The sequence below is a fragment of the Falco peregrinus genome, chromosome 5, assembly GCF_023634155.1.
Source record: "Falco peregrinus isolate bFalPer1 chromosome 5, bFalPer1.pri, whole genome shotgun sequence".
NCBI lineage: Eukaryota > Metazoa > Chordata > Aves > Falconiformes > Falconidae > Falco > Falco peregrinus.
In genome coordinates this window covers 79,789,824-79,809,604 of record NC_073725.1, presented here as the reverse complement: position 1 = coordinate 79,809,604, position 19,781 = coordinate 79,789,824, and the positions used below count along the sequence as shown (strand labels likewise).

Below are 19,781 nucleotides of genomic sequence, written 5' to 3'. Positions count from 1 at the left end.
AAGCTGTTGAGATTGAACAGAAATGAGAATTGAGTTTTAATACCCTAAACCTCAACACTGGAGTTAAAAAATATCCCTGTTTTCCTCCAGATCAAAGCACTAGAACTCGATCCCAACTTGTACAGGATTGGTCAGAGTAAAATCTTCTTCAGAACTGGCGTTCTGGCTCACCTGGAAGAAGAGAGAGACCTGAAGATTACAGATGTTATAATCGCCTTCCAGGCTCAGTGCCGAGGCTACCTAGCAAGAAAGTAAGACTATGTACTAACAAAAACAATGTCTTCCGCAGCAGAGTATCTACGGTGGCCTTTAGGTCTCTCTATAAAAAACTGAAGATGTTAAGACATTTTATTATGGTGTGTTACTTGTATTGCATTAGAACTCAACTTGTGTCCAATGAAGGCTTCACTTTCTGCCCAGAAGAATTTTATTAGTATAATTACAGGGAAGCAATTACATTGTGAGGCTCCTTACACCCTCTGTACAGTAAGCTCTGAGGCAATGACCCATCGTTTAAATATGTGTCTGTACAAGCAGGAGGAGCATCCTAGCCTCTGACTGGAGTTTTATATACTATTACAAGTAGTAGCACCACTGGCATTTGTAAAACAATTTCTTACACAGCTTGGGCATGAAGCACTGTTAATCTAGCATGATCTCAATTAATGTACATCACAAAACGATTAACAACAATGCCCTTTTCCTGCACGCTACCAAATTGCTATGCAAAGAAATCTAAATATAATAGATTGCAAGAATGATGATCAATGCAAGTTCTGAGTGCCCGTTTACTCTGGAAAGATGTTCACATCCAGAACTAGATGTATACTTTGTGGTTTGTGCCTATCTATGGAGCGCAAACAGCCAAAACCCAGAAGACTAAATAGAATACCAGAATGCTAAACAGAGTTATCACCTCTCCTCAAGAAAGCACAAGGACTCTTTTAAGTGACAAAAGAATTTGTGCCAGACTTCTCAAACCATGTGGCTAACCAGCAGACTCTGATGCTAGAATTTCTTTGCTTAATGTATCTTGCAAGCACCTTGTATTCTCAGACAGAATGAATTTGCTTTATGTTTTTAATCACAGAGCCTTTGCCAAGAGACAGCAACAGCTGACTGCAATGAAGGTTATCCAAAGAAACTGTGCTGCTTACCTGAAGCTGAGGAATTGGCAATGGTGGAGACTGTTCACTAAAGTGAGTGACTGCTATCAGTTATCTCTTCTCAGCTTTCCAAAAGGAATTAAATGCACAAGATAGCAAGGTATATCATGTCAGGCACACCCTTTCTTCCAAAGGCCATGGCAGCTGATGGCAAAAGCCTCAGTAGCCTCACAAAATTTTGGGTTAGAGATGCTCTGAATACCTATATAATGCCATTAATATTAAAATTAGTTCTAGTTTGAGTAGAAAAACTAGTTCAGCAGAGAATCAGAAAAGATTTTGTGTGTTTGGGGACTTAACTTCTAATTGCTAAATTTCACGGGGGTGGATGATGAGAAGACAGAATAAAAGATTTTGTGAACATGCACAGTTACGTATCTATGGGGGACTCAGCGGCTCAGGAGTTCCCTAACTGGGACACTAAGCATTGTCCTGCTCGACACTCAAGCAAATTAAGCCTATTTTGCTATTGAAGTGGCCTGGGTTTCTGGTTCTTGTTGGAGTTTTTTGGGGTTTTGTTTGTTTGGGTTTTTTTGAGACTGGTCTTCAGTTTGGATCCAGAAAACTGTTCCTACTTGCCTTGATAGCAACCTCCTCTACAGCCAGAAATAGGCAATAACACACACCTGCACGCACATGTTGCCTTTTATGCAGAAAATGTAGCTTTTGTACATTATCAGTGAATGAAAACAGGCTTGGAGCCATTCAAAAAGTGACACTATTGGAGGCAAAGGTGCTCAACAAGGCTCCAAGAATTAACACAGAGACAACAAAGAGCAACACTGCTGAGGCTTGCTGGTTTAAAGATGCCTATATCAAGCTTGGCTGGACAGTATTTGTTCACTACTTGAGCCACAACAGACAGTGCTACCTACCAGTAGTGCCAGTCAGGCTGGCACCTTTAAGTACCATGCTCAGTAACATAAATACTGACAGGAAACATTCTTAACAAAACTTTTCATTTTCAGGTGAAACCACTGCTGCAAGTCACCCGCCAAGAGGAAGAAATGCAAGCCAAGGATGAAGAACTACAAAAAACTAAGGAAAGACAACAAAAAGCAGAGAGTGAATTGAAGGAGCTGGAACTGAAACACTCACAGGTGATTTACAGCGCTCTGCTTCTGGGAAACGCTAGCTGTTCTTCCACCATTTCTAGAAGCTATTAAAATAAAGGTGTCCTTTTTCTTTGTGCTCACAGCGATGGTCCAGAACAAAAGGTCAGTGCAGACAAACTCCCAGTTCCTTCAGTAGAGATCTAACATCCCAAGAACCTACCACACAAGAACCTGTGGTAGAGCTGCCTGCCTGTAAATTAGGGCTATCCAGTAAATAGACACTGTGGGGTAATTCACAATTAAAGTCTTAACTTCCTATCCATTTTATTTGCATAGCTTTGTGAAGAGAAGAACCTCCTTCAGGAGCAGCTTCAAGCAGAAACTGAACTGTATGCTGAAGCCGAAGAGATGAGAGTCCGTTTAGCTGCTAAGAAGCAAGAGCTGGAAGAGATCCTGCATGAGATGGAAGCCAGAATTGAGGAAGAGGAAGAGCGCAGTCAGCAGTTGCAAGCAGAAAAGAAAAAGATGCAACAACAAATGCTGGTAAGGAGTTGTAAGTGACAACCAGACAATAACTTGTATCTCAGAGAGAAAAATGGAGACTGGCAAACATCAGATCCTATGAAAGCGCTTGTTATGCAGCCCCCTGTAGAGTATGTGCCTGTGCCACTGAAGTAAGAAAAATTAATTCATGCTCTTTCCTCCGGACCCCTTCTCTTCCCTGTCCCAATTTTAAATATTTTCTCTAAAAAATTTTCACAAATCATTCTAAATCACCAAGCATTACAGATTGTCTAGTTCTTAACAAAAAAGTCTACAACATATCCCACATACAGCGACAAACAAGAAGCATTTCCTATAACCTAAGCTGTATTTTATTTCCAGAATTCATATTTGGTTGGGTTTCTTTTTCCCATCAAAGGACCTTGAGGAACAGCTGGAAGAAGAAGAAGCTGCAAGACAGAAACTGCAACTTGAAAAAGTAACAGCAGATGGCAAGATAAAGAAAATGGAAGATGATATTCTTATAATGGAAGATCAGAATAACAAGCTAACCAAGGTAAGCACTGTGGGTCCGTTTTCTTACTTTGTGAAAATAGTGCAAGATGAGAGAAAACCTTCTCTTCCACTAGAACAACAGGAATGCTCTCCACTATATAGTCTCATGGGTGTACAGATTAACCAGACCAACAATCCAGCCTCTATCGAGAAAGTTTCTGGTCATTTTTCCATACTTGTTTAAACAATTCAAAATTGTGCAGAACTACTGGTTTTGAGGTCTGCTATGGTAATAATATCTCCATGCAAAACACCCACAGCAGTCAAGCATAATCAGTGGAAAACATGCTTCTTGGCCCCCAAGGAGACTAAGTAATTCTCTTTGTTTTCAACTAATTTCAACCAAACTTCATGATTAAAACTGGAAGTAAGTATGTATTCCAGTAATTTTTGAAAGGGAATGATTCTCTGAACTGGGCCAGGTACCTACCAGCCATTAGAGTGAATACAGGATTCTAACAGCAGCAGATTAGAGAATATGGAAGTCATAGACACCACTCCTCAGCTCCTCTGTAATTGAGAAATTGAAATGTATCACTACAATCTCAAGAAATACAGCATAAAAAGACAGGATCTTGGATATTTATACTTGGCAAAGAGCTGCTTCGTGATCACCAATGACAGACACTTTTAACAGAAGTATTTTATTTTTCTTAAGGAAAGAAAACTCCTTGAGGAAAGAATAAGCGATCTAACAACAAATCTTGCTGAAGAAGAAGAAAAAGCCAAAAATCTTACAAAGCTCAAAACCAAACATGAGTCTATGATTTCAGAACTTGAAGGTAACATGAATGGAAGCGTTCTGTTTGGGGTTTTTTTGCCTTGGCACACAACAAAAACAACCCCAATAAAACATAAACACAATCTGGAGAGAACTTATAAAAAATCTGTGGTGTGTTTTCCAAATTTCTGATGCTGAAGCCATTTTGTGCCTTTTTTTTTTTTTTTTTTTTTTTACATACAAAAGGGTAAAGGAGAGAAAATTGAGAAAAAAATAATGGTTCTTCTGGAGAAAAATAAATGAGTCTTTGGGGTGGCTAGAAAGAAGTGGTGACAGTAAGGTATTGCATATTGCTTCAGCAATGCAGTGACTTGTAGTTAAATGTACAGCCTCATTAGAGGCCAGAACATTTTTTTGCCCAAGTTCAAGATTGGATTAAGGACTCCTTGTACTAACACATTCCCATGATCAAAAACCTTACTTTTTCAGTGCGACTGAAGAAAGAAGAGAAGAGCAGACAAGAACTGGAGAAAGTTAAGAGGAAGCTGGAAGGGGAGTCAAGTGATCTACATGAGCAAATTGCAGAGCTCCAGGCACAAATTGCTGAGCTGAAGGCACAACTAGCCAAGAAGGAGGAAGAACTGCAGGCTGCTCTAGCCAGGTATTCACTCCCAAATCTCCATACAGGTTGAAAACCCAGGCTGGAACATATGTCCCTCCCCTTCCCAGACACTAAGATGCTGCAGTCATGAATCTCATCTCTCAGTTACATCCTCCCTGCATGCTTTCCCCATTTTCCAAATTTCCTTTTGCAAAAAATACTATTGTTTGCCCACAGACTCATAATCTTACCCCCTGATATCAATGAAAACTCCTCTTGCCAATGGCACTGGCAGTGCTGTCAAGTAAAAAACGAAATGCAACAACATACTTCATAGGCAAGAGGCAGAAATTACTTAAGAAACTTTGTTCCTTTCCAGCATCTCAGTGGATTTTCTGTATAAATTTAAGAGGGGCAATGAAACTAAAACTTTTGCTGAGTTTGGCTGATAAGCATCTCCAGGCATTGTGCCAGATCCTTTTTGTGTTAGTTCCCCCTCTTTCTTTGGTACTTTCTTGCACTGAATCTATAAACCTTTAATCTCTGTCTACTGATTTCCCCAAAGTGAAAATTGTATTGTTTTCTAATATATAAAATGAAATACTCTTTTCAGGCTTGAAGATGAAACTAGTCAGAAGAACAATGCCCTCAAGAAGATCCGTGAATTGGAGTCTCTTATCTCTGAACTCCAGGAAGACTTGGAGTCTGAGAGAGCTGCAAGAAACAAAGCAGAAAAACAGAAGAGAGACCTAGGTGAAGAGCTGGAGGCTCTTAAGACAGAGCTTGAGGATACTTTGGATACAACAGCCACCCAGCAAGAGCTCAGGTATGGAGATGTAGCACATGGGCCAAAAACAAATGTCAGCAAGCTCAGTGCAACACTGTCTATTAACTGTGCAGCAGCAGTATCTTCCCAGTGACTGGAACACTTTTTGCTACTGCTGCTCCATTTATGTGTGTTAACTTCCAGAGCAAAACGTGAACAGGAGGTCACAGTGCTGAAGAGAGCTCTGGAGGAGGAGACTCGAACCCATGAAGCCCAGGTCCAGGAGATGAGGCAAAAGCACACTCAAGCTGTGGAAGAACTAACAGAGCAGCTGGAACAATTTAAACGGGTAAAAAGAAATCCATCTTATTTAAAACTACCCACTAGATAACATGACTTCCTTTTATAGATCACCTTTCTTCACTTCATGCTTGTAGGCTAAAGCAAACTTGGATAAGACCAAACAGACACTGGAGAAAGACAACGCTGATCTGGCTAATGAAGTCAGGAGCCTGAATCAGGCCAAACAAGATGTGGAACACAAAAAGAAGAAGCTGGAAGTACAGCTGCAAGAGTTACAGTCCAAATACACTGATGGAGAGCGTGTTCGGACAGAACTCAATGAAAAAGTTCATAAGTTACAGGTAGGAAGGAGTCTGACCTTTTGCTGTAGTACCCTGGGCTTGAGAAGACCAGTCTACACTGTCTGGAGCAATCCTGGTCCTGTTGACTTCAGCCAAAATGAGCATTTTTTTGTCATCTGTAGGGTTCCTATCTTGAACTCCACCTCAGTTATCACACAGTTGAACAATTACAGCCAGTCTATCTCATGGAAGCAAGAGCTTCTAGTCTCAACATCCCTCTGTACATGTTGCAGTCTGTAAAGCCACCACTGACTGGTTCAGTGACTGTGCTGCATGTTTTACAGAGTTTCATTCTGTTCATTCACTTTGGGTGGTGGGGACCACATTCTGGAAATGGATTAGACAGCTATTAAAGATGTAAGATGTGCTAAAAAAAAAAAAAGACAACAATGAAAGGAGAATGCTTGCTTATCTATAATTTAGTGTCTAATAAGACATAACTAAAGATAATTTTAAATGGTTCTTTGGTAGATGTTCATCCAGCAATGCTAATCAAGTTATAACTTCATTCATAGCAGCAGTAAGCTTTTCTTTATTATTTTAAATTAGTGTGTAAATAAGATACAATCAAAACGCATCAACTTCTGTCAAACTTGGGAAGAGGAAGGAAAATCCACAAAAATTCCCATTCCCATTTGCCGTTCATTGAAAGGAACATACTAGTATTGCCTTGTGAATATGACTAGGATATAATAATAAAATACAAAGGTAAACCAGATAAAAGTGGCATTAGACCTTGCAGGACTTCATACACAGGTCACAAAGATGACACATGCAGACATTGTTTGAAGTTAAGATGTCAATGTAGAGCAAACAAAAGTTTGGAGGAAGATTTAAGTTGTGCAAAATAACTGAGTTTATTCACCCTGACTTCTCACAGGTTGAGGTTGAAAATGTTACTGGTTTGCTCAATGAAGCAGAAAGCAAGACAATCAAATTGACCAAAGATGTTGCAACCTTAGGATCTCAGCTACAAGACACACAGGTAAATCTGCATCCAGTTAACAGCTCACCTACAATGTTTATAAAATGCATTATAAAAAACCTAAACTAACGACCGTGTTGCCAATTGATGTGATGACTGTAGGAGCTGCTTCAGGAAGAAACACGGCAGAAGCTAAATGTGTCTACCAGGCTTCGTCAGTTGGAGGATGAGAAGAACAGCTTGCAAGAGCAGTTGGATGAAGAACTAGAAGCAAAACAAAATCTGGAGAGACATATTTCAACACTGACAATACAGGTATCAGTGCCATAGCTAAATCACTAGCTTCATCACTGAGAGTATTGCCAGTAATTCCAGAGGTTTCAGATCTGTAGAATTATCCTGGCACAGCACATAGACCTTCAGGGAACTAGTGCTGTTAGTCCAGATGGCATCTGTAAAGCTCTACAGTGGAGCTAGCAGTCTCCCTCTTCTTTAAAGTGTGATCTCTAGGACAGGTACAAACACAACATAGCTCCCAAGACAGTCGTGCACACTAGGCCTGTATGTACACACTAGGTATGTGGCCTGCCTCGTTTTATGAAGGCTGGCTGATGGCTAATTGGTCACTGGCTTCACATGGGTCAAATTAGGTAAGATTTCTGGTTCTTGGTTGTCTCCTGGCCATCTTCTCTGCCAAGCTTTGTTAAAATCTGCTAACAAGATTTGTCCTCCGAATTAAAATTTCAGCTCTCTGACTCCAAGAAGAAGCTACAGGAATATTCCAGCACAATAGAAACCATGGAAGAAGGCAAAAAGAAATTTCAGAAGGAAATTGAAAGTCTCACACAACAGTTTGAGGAAAAGGCTGCTTCTTACGACAAACTGGAGAAAACCAAGAACAGACTCCAGCAGGAGCTGGATGACCTGGTGGTGGACTTAGACAACCAGCGTCAGCTGGTGTCCAACCTGGAGAAGAAACAGAAGAAGTTTGATCAGGTATGGACTTAAGATTCTCCTTTGCTGTGTTATCACCTAACTTCTCTGGAACTCAAAAAGACTCCACTGATTTAGTGGAAGATAAAGCAGGGACTACTAAAATTTGATTACACATACACTGGTTAATTCTGTACTTATATACCTGTATCAAAAATTAGACATTTTTCTCTCTGTCACTAACAACTGACAAGACAGTTGCAAGAGAAAAACCCTATTCATAATGACTTCCTGTATTAACACTACCTTTTTACAGATGCTAGCTGAAGAGAAAAACATCTCTTCAAAATACGCAGAGGAAAGGGACAGAGCAGAAGCTGAAGCTAGAGAAAAAGAAACAAAGGCTTTGTCACTGGCCCGAGCACTTGAAGAGGCTTTGGAAGCCAAAGAAGAACTGGAGAGAATGAACAAAATGTTGAAAGCTGAAATGGAAGATCTTGTTAGCTCCAAAGATGATGTTGGCAAGAATGTAAGTTTTGGGCTTAGAACAGTTTCCACAACAATAACTCAAAATAGCAGCGAACAAACAGATCATTGTTTTCAGTGTGGAAAATTCTCTATAGCACACAAATCCATTCAGCAAAATCAGATATTTCATACAGAATTCAAAGGTTATTCCATTTGTGCCCAAACTTTCAAGAGACTCTGTGAAGTAACTGTAACTCTTTATTTTTAATGTGACTCCAAGCATGAAGAAGATTCTTACTGATTTCTAGGACTGAAAAAACATTAAAGGGATTCTAAATAATTAGCTAGTTTATTAAGCAGCTTTGAAGTGGTAAACTCTGCAAATCTGATTTTATTAGTTATATTTGACATTGCCACCAGCCTAATGTATACTTGTGTAGTTGCAACAAATTTCTACTGATGCACTGCCAATCCCTTCTTCTATTACAGTGATATGATAATATTACTTCTAATACTCCATTAATTCAATTATGATACTTGACTTGATCAAAAATGAAAGTTTGGGATAAAGAGAATCTCAGGTTATTTTAAGCTAGATTTGCAAGTGTACACAAAATGCTGATTTACCATTTTCAGTGCAAATTAGTTCATGCATTGTCCACAGCAGATACTTTCAAATGTGGCTTACACTGCTGGTAGACTGCTTAACCAGAATTATTTTTATTTCTTTTAACTAGTCTATTAAATTCTTATTGCTTGAAAGGTCCATGAATTGGAGAAATCTAAACGGACCCTTGAACAACAAGTAGAAGAGATGAAGACACAATTAGAAGAGCTAGAGGATGAGCTACAGGCTGCTGAAGATGCCAAACTCAGGTTGGAGGTCAACATGCAGGCCCTGAAAGGCCAGTTTGAAAGAGATTTACAAGCCAGAGATGAACAGAATGAGGAGAAAAGACGACAACTCCTTAAACAGGTACCATTACCTTTTACTGCCTTTGTAAATATCTAACCAAGCCAGGTGAAAGTCCTAAGCCTCATGCCATTATTAAAAGCACCTTACTGTAACTATAAGAAAACATTGTATCACCTTGTGCTTGGCAAATAGAAAAAATGAAAATATAAATTACTGTACTGAAAAAGGCATAAAACCACATAACAGTTTTTTCCTGTTTGAGTAGCAGACAGATGTAGTGATTCAACAATACAACCAATACAGTATAAAGCACATAAATTATTTCTGACGCAGTCAGAAGGACCTTCCCTATATTCTCAGTGCAAGTGAAAAAAGACAGCTTCTAATGTATCTGCCTTCCCCAGGTACGCTGAATACACACAAAAGCACTGGAAATTAAAACAGACAGGACACAGCCTCGCGTTGTGACAGCAAGGGCAACTGCTGTCGTCATCATCCTGTAATATGCATATTTCCATGAATACAGAACCCAAATTGCTGACTCCTTTCCAGAATCTTTCATTTTTGGATAAAATGGAAATCTATTTTAACTGCCAGGGAAATCACAATAAATAGAAAGATAGGGGCTGTATACATTACTTAGACATACAGTGTGTTTAAGAGGGCTCAAGGAGTTTCCTAAACTTGTTTTATTTAATTATCAGCTCCATGAATATGAAACGGAACTGGAAGATGAGCGAAAGCAACGTGCCCTGGCAGCTGCAGCCAAAAAGAAGCTAGAGATTGATGTTAAAGATCTAGAAAGTCAAGCTGATTCTGCTAATAAAGCTCGGGAAGAAGCCATCAAACAACTTCGCAAATTACAGGTATGTGATCCCACAAATATCGTTTCTCCCACCACTGTCTTTTGTACAGTGACAACATGGAAGTTTGGTGACATTTGTGAACTTGATGCCTATTACAGATGATTGATTAGAAGGGAAGTTTTACCTAGACTCCCAGATTCAAGTATCTACACTGTAATACTCAGTCTGAATGGCAAACAGTAAAAATCTTAAATTTCATCACTACAGAGAGCTTCCAAAATTCTCTGTCCAACATTCATCTGCCATTCACTTACCCACATGAAGAAAAACATAGATTCCCATGTAGAGAAAGGGCAACAGTATAAAATATATTACAGAGCTTCAATCCTGGTTCTAACACTTGAATCAAAAGCATAAACAACTGTTCAGAAATCACATTGTCTCTGATTTAGCATCTTCCCATTTATACTGCAAGTTCAACTTTTTGTCATCTGCTGACAGCGAAACAACCGAGGGGTGTATGAGAAAGACTGACTGCACATGCACTCAAAAATTCAGAGGAAATATGGACAAAAGGCATTATAAAAGCTGCAGTGTGCAAGTGGTAGCATCACTCTTCTTGGAATAGCATTTCAGACTTTTCCAACATGTACTTGCTGATCTCTCCAGAAAACAGGCATTATGACTATGTAAATGTGTATGTGTTCTACTCTGTCCAAATTTCTTTCTACTGAAATTGTAATAAAGCCAGACAAAAATTAATCTCTGTTATTCTTTTCAACAAGGCTCAGATGAAGGACTACCAACGAGAGCTGGATGATGCACGGGCTGCCAGAGAAGAAATATTTGCTACAGCCAGAGAAAATGAGAAGAAAGCAAAGGGCCTGGAAGCAGAACTCATCCAGCTTCAAGAGGTAAAGTGGGAAACTTAGAGCTGCATGAAGCCAACTACACATGACCTTCAGTAGCAAAACAGAACCGCAATGAAATAATATAATAGCTACTGGGGACGGAAACTATAAGCAGCACTTGTTACAAGTTCTACATGCTCCATGCACTCCACTGAAGTTGTTGGATGTACATCTGAGCGTAGCCAGGTTAAGCTGAAAAAAAACACCTTGGAGGAAATGAACTGTATGATCCAACACAAATTGCTTTCAATAGCTGTAAATCTCTCAAGTCTCGTTAGTGCTATTATTCCTACATGTATTAAACGGCAATCTTGTGACTAAAACTAATGAAACAGAAACCAGCTGACAGGCTGGATGAAGTGTATTTCATTGTACTTCCCTAGGATTTATGATATGACAAGAATTTATTCTGTTACCAAAACAACCCATCTTATACCAGTTTTAGAAAGTTTACAGTCCTGTGTATCACACTATAACTGTTTGTCTGAACATTTACTTGTTCATTTCTTTACTATGCTGCCTTTTCCTTTTCTCCTAGGATCTGGCTGCTGCAGAGCGAGCTCGCAAACAAGCAGATCTGGAGAAAGAAGAGATGGCAGAGGAACTCGCAAGTGCTACTTCTGCAAGGTAGGAATAGATTGGATTACTTAAAAGGCTGTAAACACACTGCTGAATGTTGCATGGCTGCTAAGAGAAGTTACGTTCCTCTCCCAACAGCCATCTGGTTTTGATACACGTGCACACATATGACTAGTTCATTGAAATACCTAGCTCTCCTTTCTTCATGAATTATTGGCAGTTCATAATAGTTTCAGACACATTAAACCTGTCAGCACCACAACTACACACTTATTAAACTTACAGGACAAGCCTTCAGGATGAGAAACGGCGCCTGGAAGCAAGAATTGCCCAGCTGGAGGAAGAGCTAGAGGAGGAGCAAAGCAACATAGAGGCAATGGGTGATCGCATGAGGAAAGCAGTGCAGCAGGTAGAGCTCCTTTCAGCATGTGTCACTCCGCACTCCAGCAAAAGCTATTTGTGGTTCTGAATAAGTTATTTGGAGAATTGCCACCTGTCATTTCTCTGAAAGCATGCAACACTTCTGACAGCATTCATTCTCACCCTTCAGGCAGAGCAGCTGAACAATGAGCTGGCAACAGAGCGCTCAGCTGCACAGAAGAATGAAAATGCTCGGCAGCAACTGGAGAGGCAGAACAAAGAGCTGAAGAGTAAGCTGCAGGAGATGGAGGGAGCTGTGAAGTCCAAATTCAAAGCTACAATTGCTGCTCTGGAAGCCAAAATTGCTTCTCTTGAAGAGCAACTGGAGCAGGAAGCCAGGTACTGGTCTCCCAGAGGGCACAACTGTTCATTTATTGTTCCAGTTACACAAAGTAAACAAAGGTGTACAAGATTTGTGTCATCGGTCTCTCAGTACCACTAAGGCTTGGTAAAGTCTTTCTACTGCTTAACATTTCTTAGAATATGGCCAGTAACGCAAGTTGTTACAGGTTCTGATTAAGAACCATTTTATTGCTGAAAAGTTCTACTGGTATCAAAGGCAAGGATCTGCTCCTCTGCATTTTAGACTAACTGCTCTATGACCCTGCCAGGTTAATTGCCATAATACATTGTACCATCTATAAGATTATTTCTTGAGAAAATCACCTTGTTATAGAACAGATCTCCTGGAGCACCTCTCGCATACAACAAAGACACATATTTGTTTTGATCAGAAGAACATGACCCTTATGTTTTGTTTAGAATTCATCTGCTAAATTCAGTAAAGCTTTTAACATAGGGGTCCTTCGTGCCAGTTTCATGAGCAACATGCCTGACACAGCTGAAGACTCCAGACCTTCCTCATCACCAAATGTTGCACTGTCATTTGCAGAGAGAAGCAGGCTGCAGCCAAGACATTGCGCCAGAAGGACAAAAAGCTGAAGGATGCATTGCTGCAGGTGGAGGATGAGAGAAAGCAAGCAGAGCAGTACAAAGATCAGGTATCAGACTGCCACGAGGCTTTTAATCTGGGCACAGGGACTTTCAGGTTTTGCCCTAAGAAAGGAAGGTTCCATGTTCTGCCTCAAAGAAATCTCTCCAGAAAGCAGACTGTTTAGATTCTCTGTGCTGGGAGAGCTGTACAGCCCCTTGCTGAAAGACAGGACAATGTAATTCCTCTTCCATGCAGAGTCAAGCACCGAAGCACTAGTCCCTCGCAGTCCGCTAGCTGCAAGAGTCTGACTGCACGGTGATAAACAAAACCGTGCACAACATCCTTATTGGTATATGAATGGAGATTATGACCACACTGAAAAAAAGAACTCCCACAAAGCAAAGTTATTTTTATATTTTTTAGATTCTAAGCTTCTACCTTTGATTCAGCCCATTTCTCAGTAAAACTCTCAGGAGAAGTATGAAATTAAAATGAGGGACATAAAGCTATTAGATCTGATTTTGAATTAAAGCATTACTCTAAAACTTCCCTTTAGGCTGAGAAGGGCAGCACACGACTCAAGCAACTGAAAAGGCAGCTGGAGGAGGCTGAGGAAGAGTCTCAGCGTATCAATGCAAACCGCAGGAAGCTGCAAAGAGAGCTGGATGAAGCTACTGAGAGTAATGAAGCCCTGGGCCGTGAGGTTGCAGCACTGAAGAGCAAGCTCAGGTACAGTGCTCTTGTTTGGGATAACTGTCCCCACTCACTGACAGCCTTGAAATTTAGAACTAAACTAGAGAGTGAAAAAAACCCTGAACAGGCACCAATAATCCTGCAAAGTTATTTACTCCTTGTATTAGCTTGGCTGATACAACAAAAGGCCAAAGTCGGAAGATGAAGTGCCTTTCATAGACACCACAGCAGTCTCAGGATTTCAGCTGTGAGATGAACAACTATGATTAGAAAGAGTAAGGCCTGTGCTATCTTATCAAAATCCTGTTGGCTTAAATAGGAACAGAATTAGGCTTGGTTGCTTTTGAAAAAAAAAAAAGGCTTATATAACTGCTGTATCTATTTGTACAACAGCTGCCACAAAAGGGTAGAAATGCTTTTGCTTTTCACACTTTCACACAGGCACAACTTACACACAATGACTATAAACAGTCTTAGACAAAATCACAGGTGGCAAAAGGCAAAGCACATTATACAACTCTTATCCAAGTCTCTCTGGACCTCATCACAAAGGGATTGTGTATTCAAACCAAGGAAAAATCAAAATGTCCCTTTGCATTTTTTTGTTAAAACTGATGGGGAAAAAGATAAAACTGTGACCAGTCAGCTACCTACCTGAGTTCTGCACTCACTGCATTTCAAAACACCAACTTGATGAAGTAAAAAGGCTGACTGGAATTATTAAGAAAATTGCTCCATCTGTATCATTCCACTGTAAAACTTTGCGTTTACCTAAAACCAACAGTATTTCAGATGAAAGTAAAGCACCTGCCTAGTTGTGTTCTTGAAGCAGTTTGCCAGTGTGTTTACTAGTAGCATGCATGAACCTTCTCATGTGGATTTACTTCAAAATGAAGATTTGGGACATGGCAGCCTTTTCTGTTAGCACTGCCTTGGGTGGTACATGCTCCTGGCTGCTTGACAAAGCAATGGCTGTGTCCAGCCCTTTTTACATAGAATGGCATAAGGCTCATCTTTGTTTTATCTAAATGTAATGTAATTGGCTGTTATGTACTCTGTTTAATTATTTTAAAGTAATATACCTACCTCTGATCATGACCATGTGCTTAGTATAACTGCCCAGGACTCTTTATCTCTGTTTCAGAGGGACACAGGAACCTTCGCATGACTAAGCAGGTACCATGCCTTCAACTTTGCAGCTAGCTTGTGTTATACAAATTTCCATTTTCTTTGGCCCAAGCAAAAAATATGTGAGGTTTCTGCAAACTGTGAAGGCTTGGATATCTTGGCATTAATCTGTTTTATCAAAAAAGACAAATATTACAATAATCTAGCTACCATCAGCTGTATCAATGATACATCTTTCTTACAAGTAGGTTACGTACTGATGTAGACTTACCAACGTTGCATTCTCACAAGCTCTACCAACAGGGTACCTATTAAAGTACTCTGACTACTGCATGAAAACTGTCTGATTTGCACCTCACCTTTGAGCATAATCACAAAGATTAAAATTTTGCAAATCAAATACACCATCAATTAGTAAAATGGATTAAAAGGACTATGGATATGAAGTGTCACAGCATGTCATTAGAATTTCACAGTATTTCTTATACATATTGTAATGCTGATTCTAAGGTAAGATCCCATCTAACTCACCTGAGATTTGGGAAGATATCATATTTGCATGTGATTTATCACACTTACACCACACAATCACAAACAAAAGAGAAAGTCTTGCCTTCCGTTACATAGCACTCCGTGCCTGCATTGCTTACAAATAGCTATTACTTAGGCATTTAGCACCAATTTGCAGACATTATGCGCTTGTCTACTGTTACTAAAACATAAAAGCACAGACACAGAAATTAACCTTGACATTGTAACATAGCACAGTATTAGATTTCCCTTTATCACATTCTCTGGAGTTAGGAATAATACCTGCTGTCACAAAAATTAAGAGAGCTACTGCCTTGTAATATTTGTATATCTTCTATTTTACATATGCTGGATTTTGGTCTGAATACACAAATATTTAAAGATGATGTCTTGTCCTTGCATGTGCCTTTTAGCCTAATATTTCCAGTCAGACAGCTATTCAAGCACTACTCCAGTACCACTTGTTCAAAGGTAGATTAAACACAGAGATGCTAAGCAAACAGTAATGCTTAAGGCTTCTCTCAACTACACACATTATTCGAAAGGTACTAATGCAAATGACCACGTGAGTATTATCAAACCCATAAACCTGTTTAAGAGGAACAGATATAAACAAAATTTTATCCACAAAGCCAATACCAGTTTAAAGTAGTATAACATTTATGCATACTGCAACAGTTTATGTTAAGAAGTGGTTACTGTGAGATACTGAATTTACTTCTTTGGAGCCAAAACTGTACTGCACAATTTGATTAGACTCTTGCTGTTACTCCACATCAGTCCCATGCTCTCTTATAGCACTTCAGTGAATTACTGCAGCATGAAGAGAGTTATCTTACAAATGACTTGTGAGTAATTAAGTCCAGATAGCAGGAGTCCAAGGCGGTAAAGGGCTCTTCCTTTATTAACAAGAATTAATGAATTTACTGACCTAACTAGATCTTCATTAAACAGTGACAACAAATATCTGCTATCATAAAACAGTAGACAGTGCTGTTAGACTCCATCAAGCATATGTCAAGAGTAGAAATGACATACCCTTGTGTCCAATGCACACCATGAGCACCAGGGCAACTATGGTTAACTAACAGCAGAGCTTAAAAGAAGCTTTAGCATCCAGCTAATTGCTTGCTTACACTGAAGTTTAAGAGAAAAATTGTGGAAAACACACTACATGTCACATTTCCACCTTGAAAACACAGACTTGTGCCTCTGAAATCAGGTAGTCCAGCCAGAGTTCCTACCCCCTTCCCTTGCATGACTGAACTTGAACTTAAATAGCCACTTCAGAAAGGACAAGACTGGCTTAGTCTTTTGCAAGGACAAGACAAGCCTTTAAATATTTATGCATGATTACTGTACCCAAAGTGCAGTCAGATGTATTTAACACCAAATTAGTAATTTTGGCACGACATTCAGTGATCCTGAATTTATTTTATTACTTATGTCTGTGGTCTCAAGCCTTTACAAAGGTTTGCTTAATGAGGAGCAAGTAAGAGGCCATGTTACAAAACTGAAGTGTTTTGTAGCACAGTAGCAACGGAGGCCAAGAAGAGACAAACCCATCTTCTGTCTCACTTGCTCACACCTCCCCCAAAAATTAACACTGAGGACCAAAGTGTCCCTGCCTTGGGCTGTGGCTATATGGGGATGGGAGGGAGATGGGAGAGGAAAAGGGGGTAAGATGGGAGAAAGCATTTTCTATAAGCTCGTCTGCAAGACACTTGCACTGTTAAGTGTCAGCACCCGAATTACAACACAGTTCCAAAGCAGCAAGTGTTCCCTCTCTCTCCATTGGGGAAGAGATGAGAGCTAGTGACAACCTAAGATTCCACACACGTCCAGGCACTTGTGGTGCTCGGACGAACACAGCCTTTGCAGAGAAGGACCGTGGGCTCAAAAATGCCTGCTGACACCCACAGTACTGCTTCAGTCCCAGGTCTCACGGGCCTTCAGTAACTGGTGGGCTTATTCAGTCTGCAGGTCAGGAATTCAGCACAAGCTCTCTCCTTACTCTTACAAAGAGACGGGAAGGACACGCCCTTGCTGTTGTGGGTACAGGCAGCCCCCCTTCCCTTTCCTTCCAAGCACAACCAGTTACAGTCAGCATAGGGGAAAACAGTGAAATGAAGGTGGGGGGACATACATAACACGACAGATGAGACTATTTAGATGAGAACTTTAAGCACAAGAACAAGAATCCCATCACAGTTCCAAGCAACTGGGAGTCTCAGCCTGTCCATAAATCACTCTTACACGCTACAGAACAGGAAGTTTTATCAGAGGCCCACAGCTCTTGGCTGTTCTGAGCTGAAAAACACCAGCCCCACAGATACTGTTACAAAGCTCCGTGCTTAATTGTGAGAACTGCAAATGACTTAACACCTGATTGTTTGGGGTTTTTTTTCCTCTTACTGCAGGAGGGGAAATGAGCCAGCATCTTTTGCCCCACCCCGTAGATCTGGAGGCAGAAGAGTAATTGAGAACGCAACAGAAGGAGGTGATGAAGAAATGGATGCAAGAGATGGAGATTTCAATGGAACAAAAGCCAGTGAATAAACACGCTTAAAAATTGCACTGCAGCAAGGGGAGGGAGGACGATATTTAGCACTGTATAAGTCTACTCTTAGTGTCAAGGTCACATACACCCACTCCTCTGGCAATGATAAAAGCACAACTGCCTTGTCTCCAATGTATAGATTGACATTAAAAGTACTCCAAAAATTATTTTACCATGAAGTGTATTTGAAAAGGTGGGGGTTTTTTAAACAGAGTAATTCACTTCGAGAATCTTCCAGAAAGTGAATTCTAGCAGCTCAGAGGATTTAAATCCCAGTGAACTATAGTTAGGCTGGGATTTGTGAGACTGTTGTGGGGGGTGGGGGGTGGAAATACATTGGTCAGTTAATCTTTTCTTAAACTTTCATTTTGTCTTGAGTATTTGATCAATATAGGGTTTTCTCCTGGTTACTCCATCCCTGATGCACTATTCGCAAGGTGGAAGTGCCTTTTTAATCACTTACTGAAAAATAAAATATCATTTGTTCAAATTAAGTCAACTGTTACAGTTTCATATGCACCATGGATGTGCTTACACACTAATAAAAGGCTATAAAAACTACTCCAGTATTCTTGTGTACAGGTGTCACTTGGGTGCAATACAGCATGTTCAAGGGGAATGGGGGATGCAGTAGAACAACTTTACAACTCAAACACTTTTTAGAGGAGGTAATCTGTAATCATTAGAACAAAAACCTGATTTTTCTCCTAAGCAATTGCTTTTGAAGGAATAAAAAAAAAAGTATGTACACTGAACTGAATGTAAAATGACATGAAGTACTTGGGATAGGTATGATTACCTCATGGAATCATGGTGCTGACTGAGGTGCCCTGGGCTGTATCCAAGGGCTGACAGACACGACACAGGACCTGCAAGAGACTTGCAGCATTCTGGTGCAGCACCCACCTGGAAAGCAGGCAGGGCCCTAAGCATCTGTCTTAGGCAACTAAACCCACCCTTGAAGTCTGTATGTGTAGGGTGTATTTCCAACTAAAGCAGGCTGAAAACAGAAACAGCAGCCCACACTGCATGCAGTGAAGCCAAGCTATTCTGCATTAAGGGATGAGCATGCAGTTACTATTTGGTTTTGGAGTACTCCAAGGGGACCGCAGCCCACCTCTGGGAACTATCAGGACCTACCACAAATCCATTCAGCTCTAACACTTCCAAAGAGCATCTAGCTTTGTGGTCACACTGGGGCAGTAGAGAGCCACGCACAGCAAAGCTAGGAGTATTGCACCAAATGAGTACGGAGCGCTTACTCGGTGTCCTAAGACCGTACAGCAAGTGAACCTTAAGTAGCGTGACTACAGGGCAAACAAGTCATGCAAAAACATCCACCTTGACAGCTAATGCAATCACCTTCGAAATCTAAGTATTGTTCCAGAAGGCACAGAGATTATGAACTAGAGATTCAGACCAGGCATGATTTATAGCCAGCAGAATCAGAGCCCAACGAATTCTCTCTGCTCATGAAAGAGTAAAGGAAAACAAAGAATCCATTTGGAGTGATCAAGACAAGCTGCAGTAGAAGGGGATTAGGAGCTATCAGCTAAGACCTTTTCATCAGTCATGGAGCCTAGCTCTGCAAACATGCTCAACAGCTGGCTGTTACACAGCTTGTGAGCCTGCATGTGTGGGAACAAAACCAAGGAAGTCAGACTTCATATAGGATGGTCTTAAACACCAATGCTTGGAGCAGAACCAGCAAACTGAACACAAAGCCCTTCTAAAAGGAATTAATCTAGAAAATTCACATACATAATAGTAGAGGTTGGTCCAATGGTTAGAGCATTGCCCTATCACTTGACAAACTCAGGCTCCAGTCCCTGTTCTGCAAAGCTTGTGACAAAACGGGGAGCCAGCGTTTCTTTAGTAACACCGCAGAAAGTATCCTGCAATAGTGGCTGAACCAAAGTTTCTCTCCCAAAACAACTTTCCTCTCTATACCATTACAGAGGTGAC

At 40.4% G+C, this 19,781-nt stretch overlaps 1 protein-coding gene across 4 annotated transcripts in view; it reads left to right on the top strand.

Moving 5' to 3' along the window:
• MYH11 (myosin heavy chain 11) overlaps positions 1-18,377 on the top strand; it is a 61,733-nt gene extending 43,356 nt beyond the window's left edge. For 3 of the 4 annotated variants that reach the window (XM_005240988.4, XM_027791881.2, XM_027791880.2), the window contains 23 exons: positions 91-251; positions 1,091-1,199; positions 2,135-2,266; positions 2,558-2,764; positions 3,144-3,281; positions 3,939-4,062; positions 4,491-4,662; positions 5,216-5,428; positions 5,573-5,717; positions 5,806-6,012; positions 6,893-6,997; positions 7,100-7,252; positions 7,685-7,933; positions 8,187-8,399; positions 9,102-9,314; positions 9,959-10,120; positions 10,846-10,974; positions 11,510-11,598; positions 11,836-11,959; positions 12,101-12,309; positions 12,863-12,971; positions 13,461-13,633; positions 17,677-18,377. In XM_005240988.4, coding sequence (XP_005241045.1) covers positions 91-251; positions 1,091-1,199; positions 2,135-2,266; positions 2,558-2,764; positions 3,144-3,281; positions 3,939-4,062; positions 4,491-4,662; positions 5,216-5,428; positions 5,573-5,717; positions 5,806-6,012; positions 6,893-6,997; positions 7,100-7,252; positions 7,685-7,933; positions 8,187-8,399; positions 9,102-9,314; positions 9,959-10,120; positions 10,846-10,974; positions 11,510-11,598; positions 11,836-11,959; positions 12,101-12,309; positions 12,863-12,971; positions 13,461-13,633; positions 17,677-17,815 — 3,675 coding nt within the window. In that variant the 3' untranslated portion in view covers positions 17,816-18,377. Of the gene's footprint in view, positions 1-90; positions 252-1,090; positions 1,200-2,134; positions 2,267-2,557; positions 2,765-3,143; positions 3,282-3,938; positions 4,063-4,490; positions 4,663-5,215; positions 5,429-5,572; positions 5,718-5,805; positions 6,013-6,892; positions 6,998-7,099; positions 7,253-7,684; positions 7,934-8,186; positions 8,400-9,101; positions 9,315-9,958; positions 10,121-10,845; positions 10,975-11,509; positions 11,599-11,835; positions 11,960-12,100; positions 12,310-12,862; positions 12,972-13,460; positions 13,634-14,741; positions 14,774-17,676 lie in introns of all 4 variants that reach the window. The other variant, XM_027791882.2, reaches the window with a different exon arrangement.
• Positions 18,378-19,781: the final 1,404 nt, after the last annotated feature.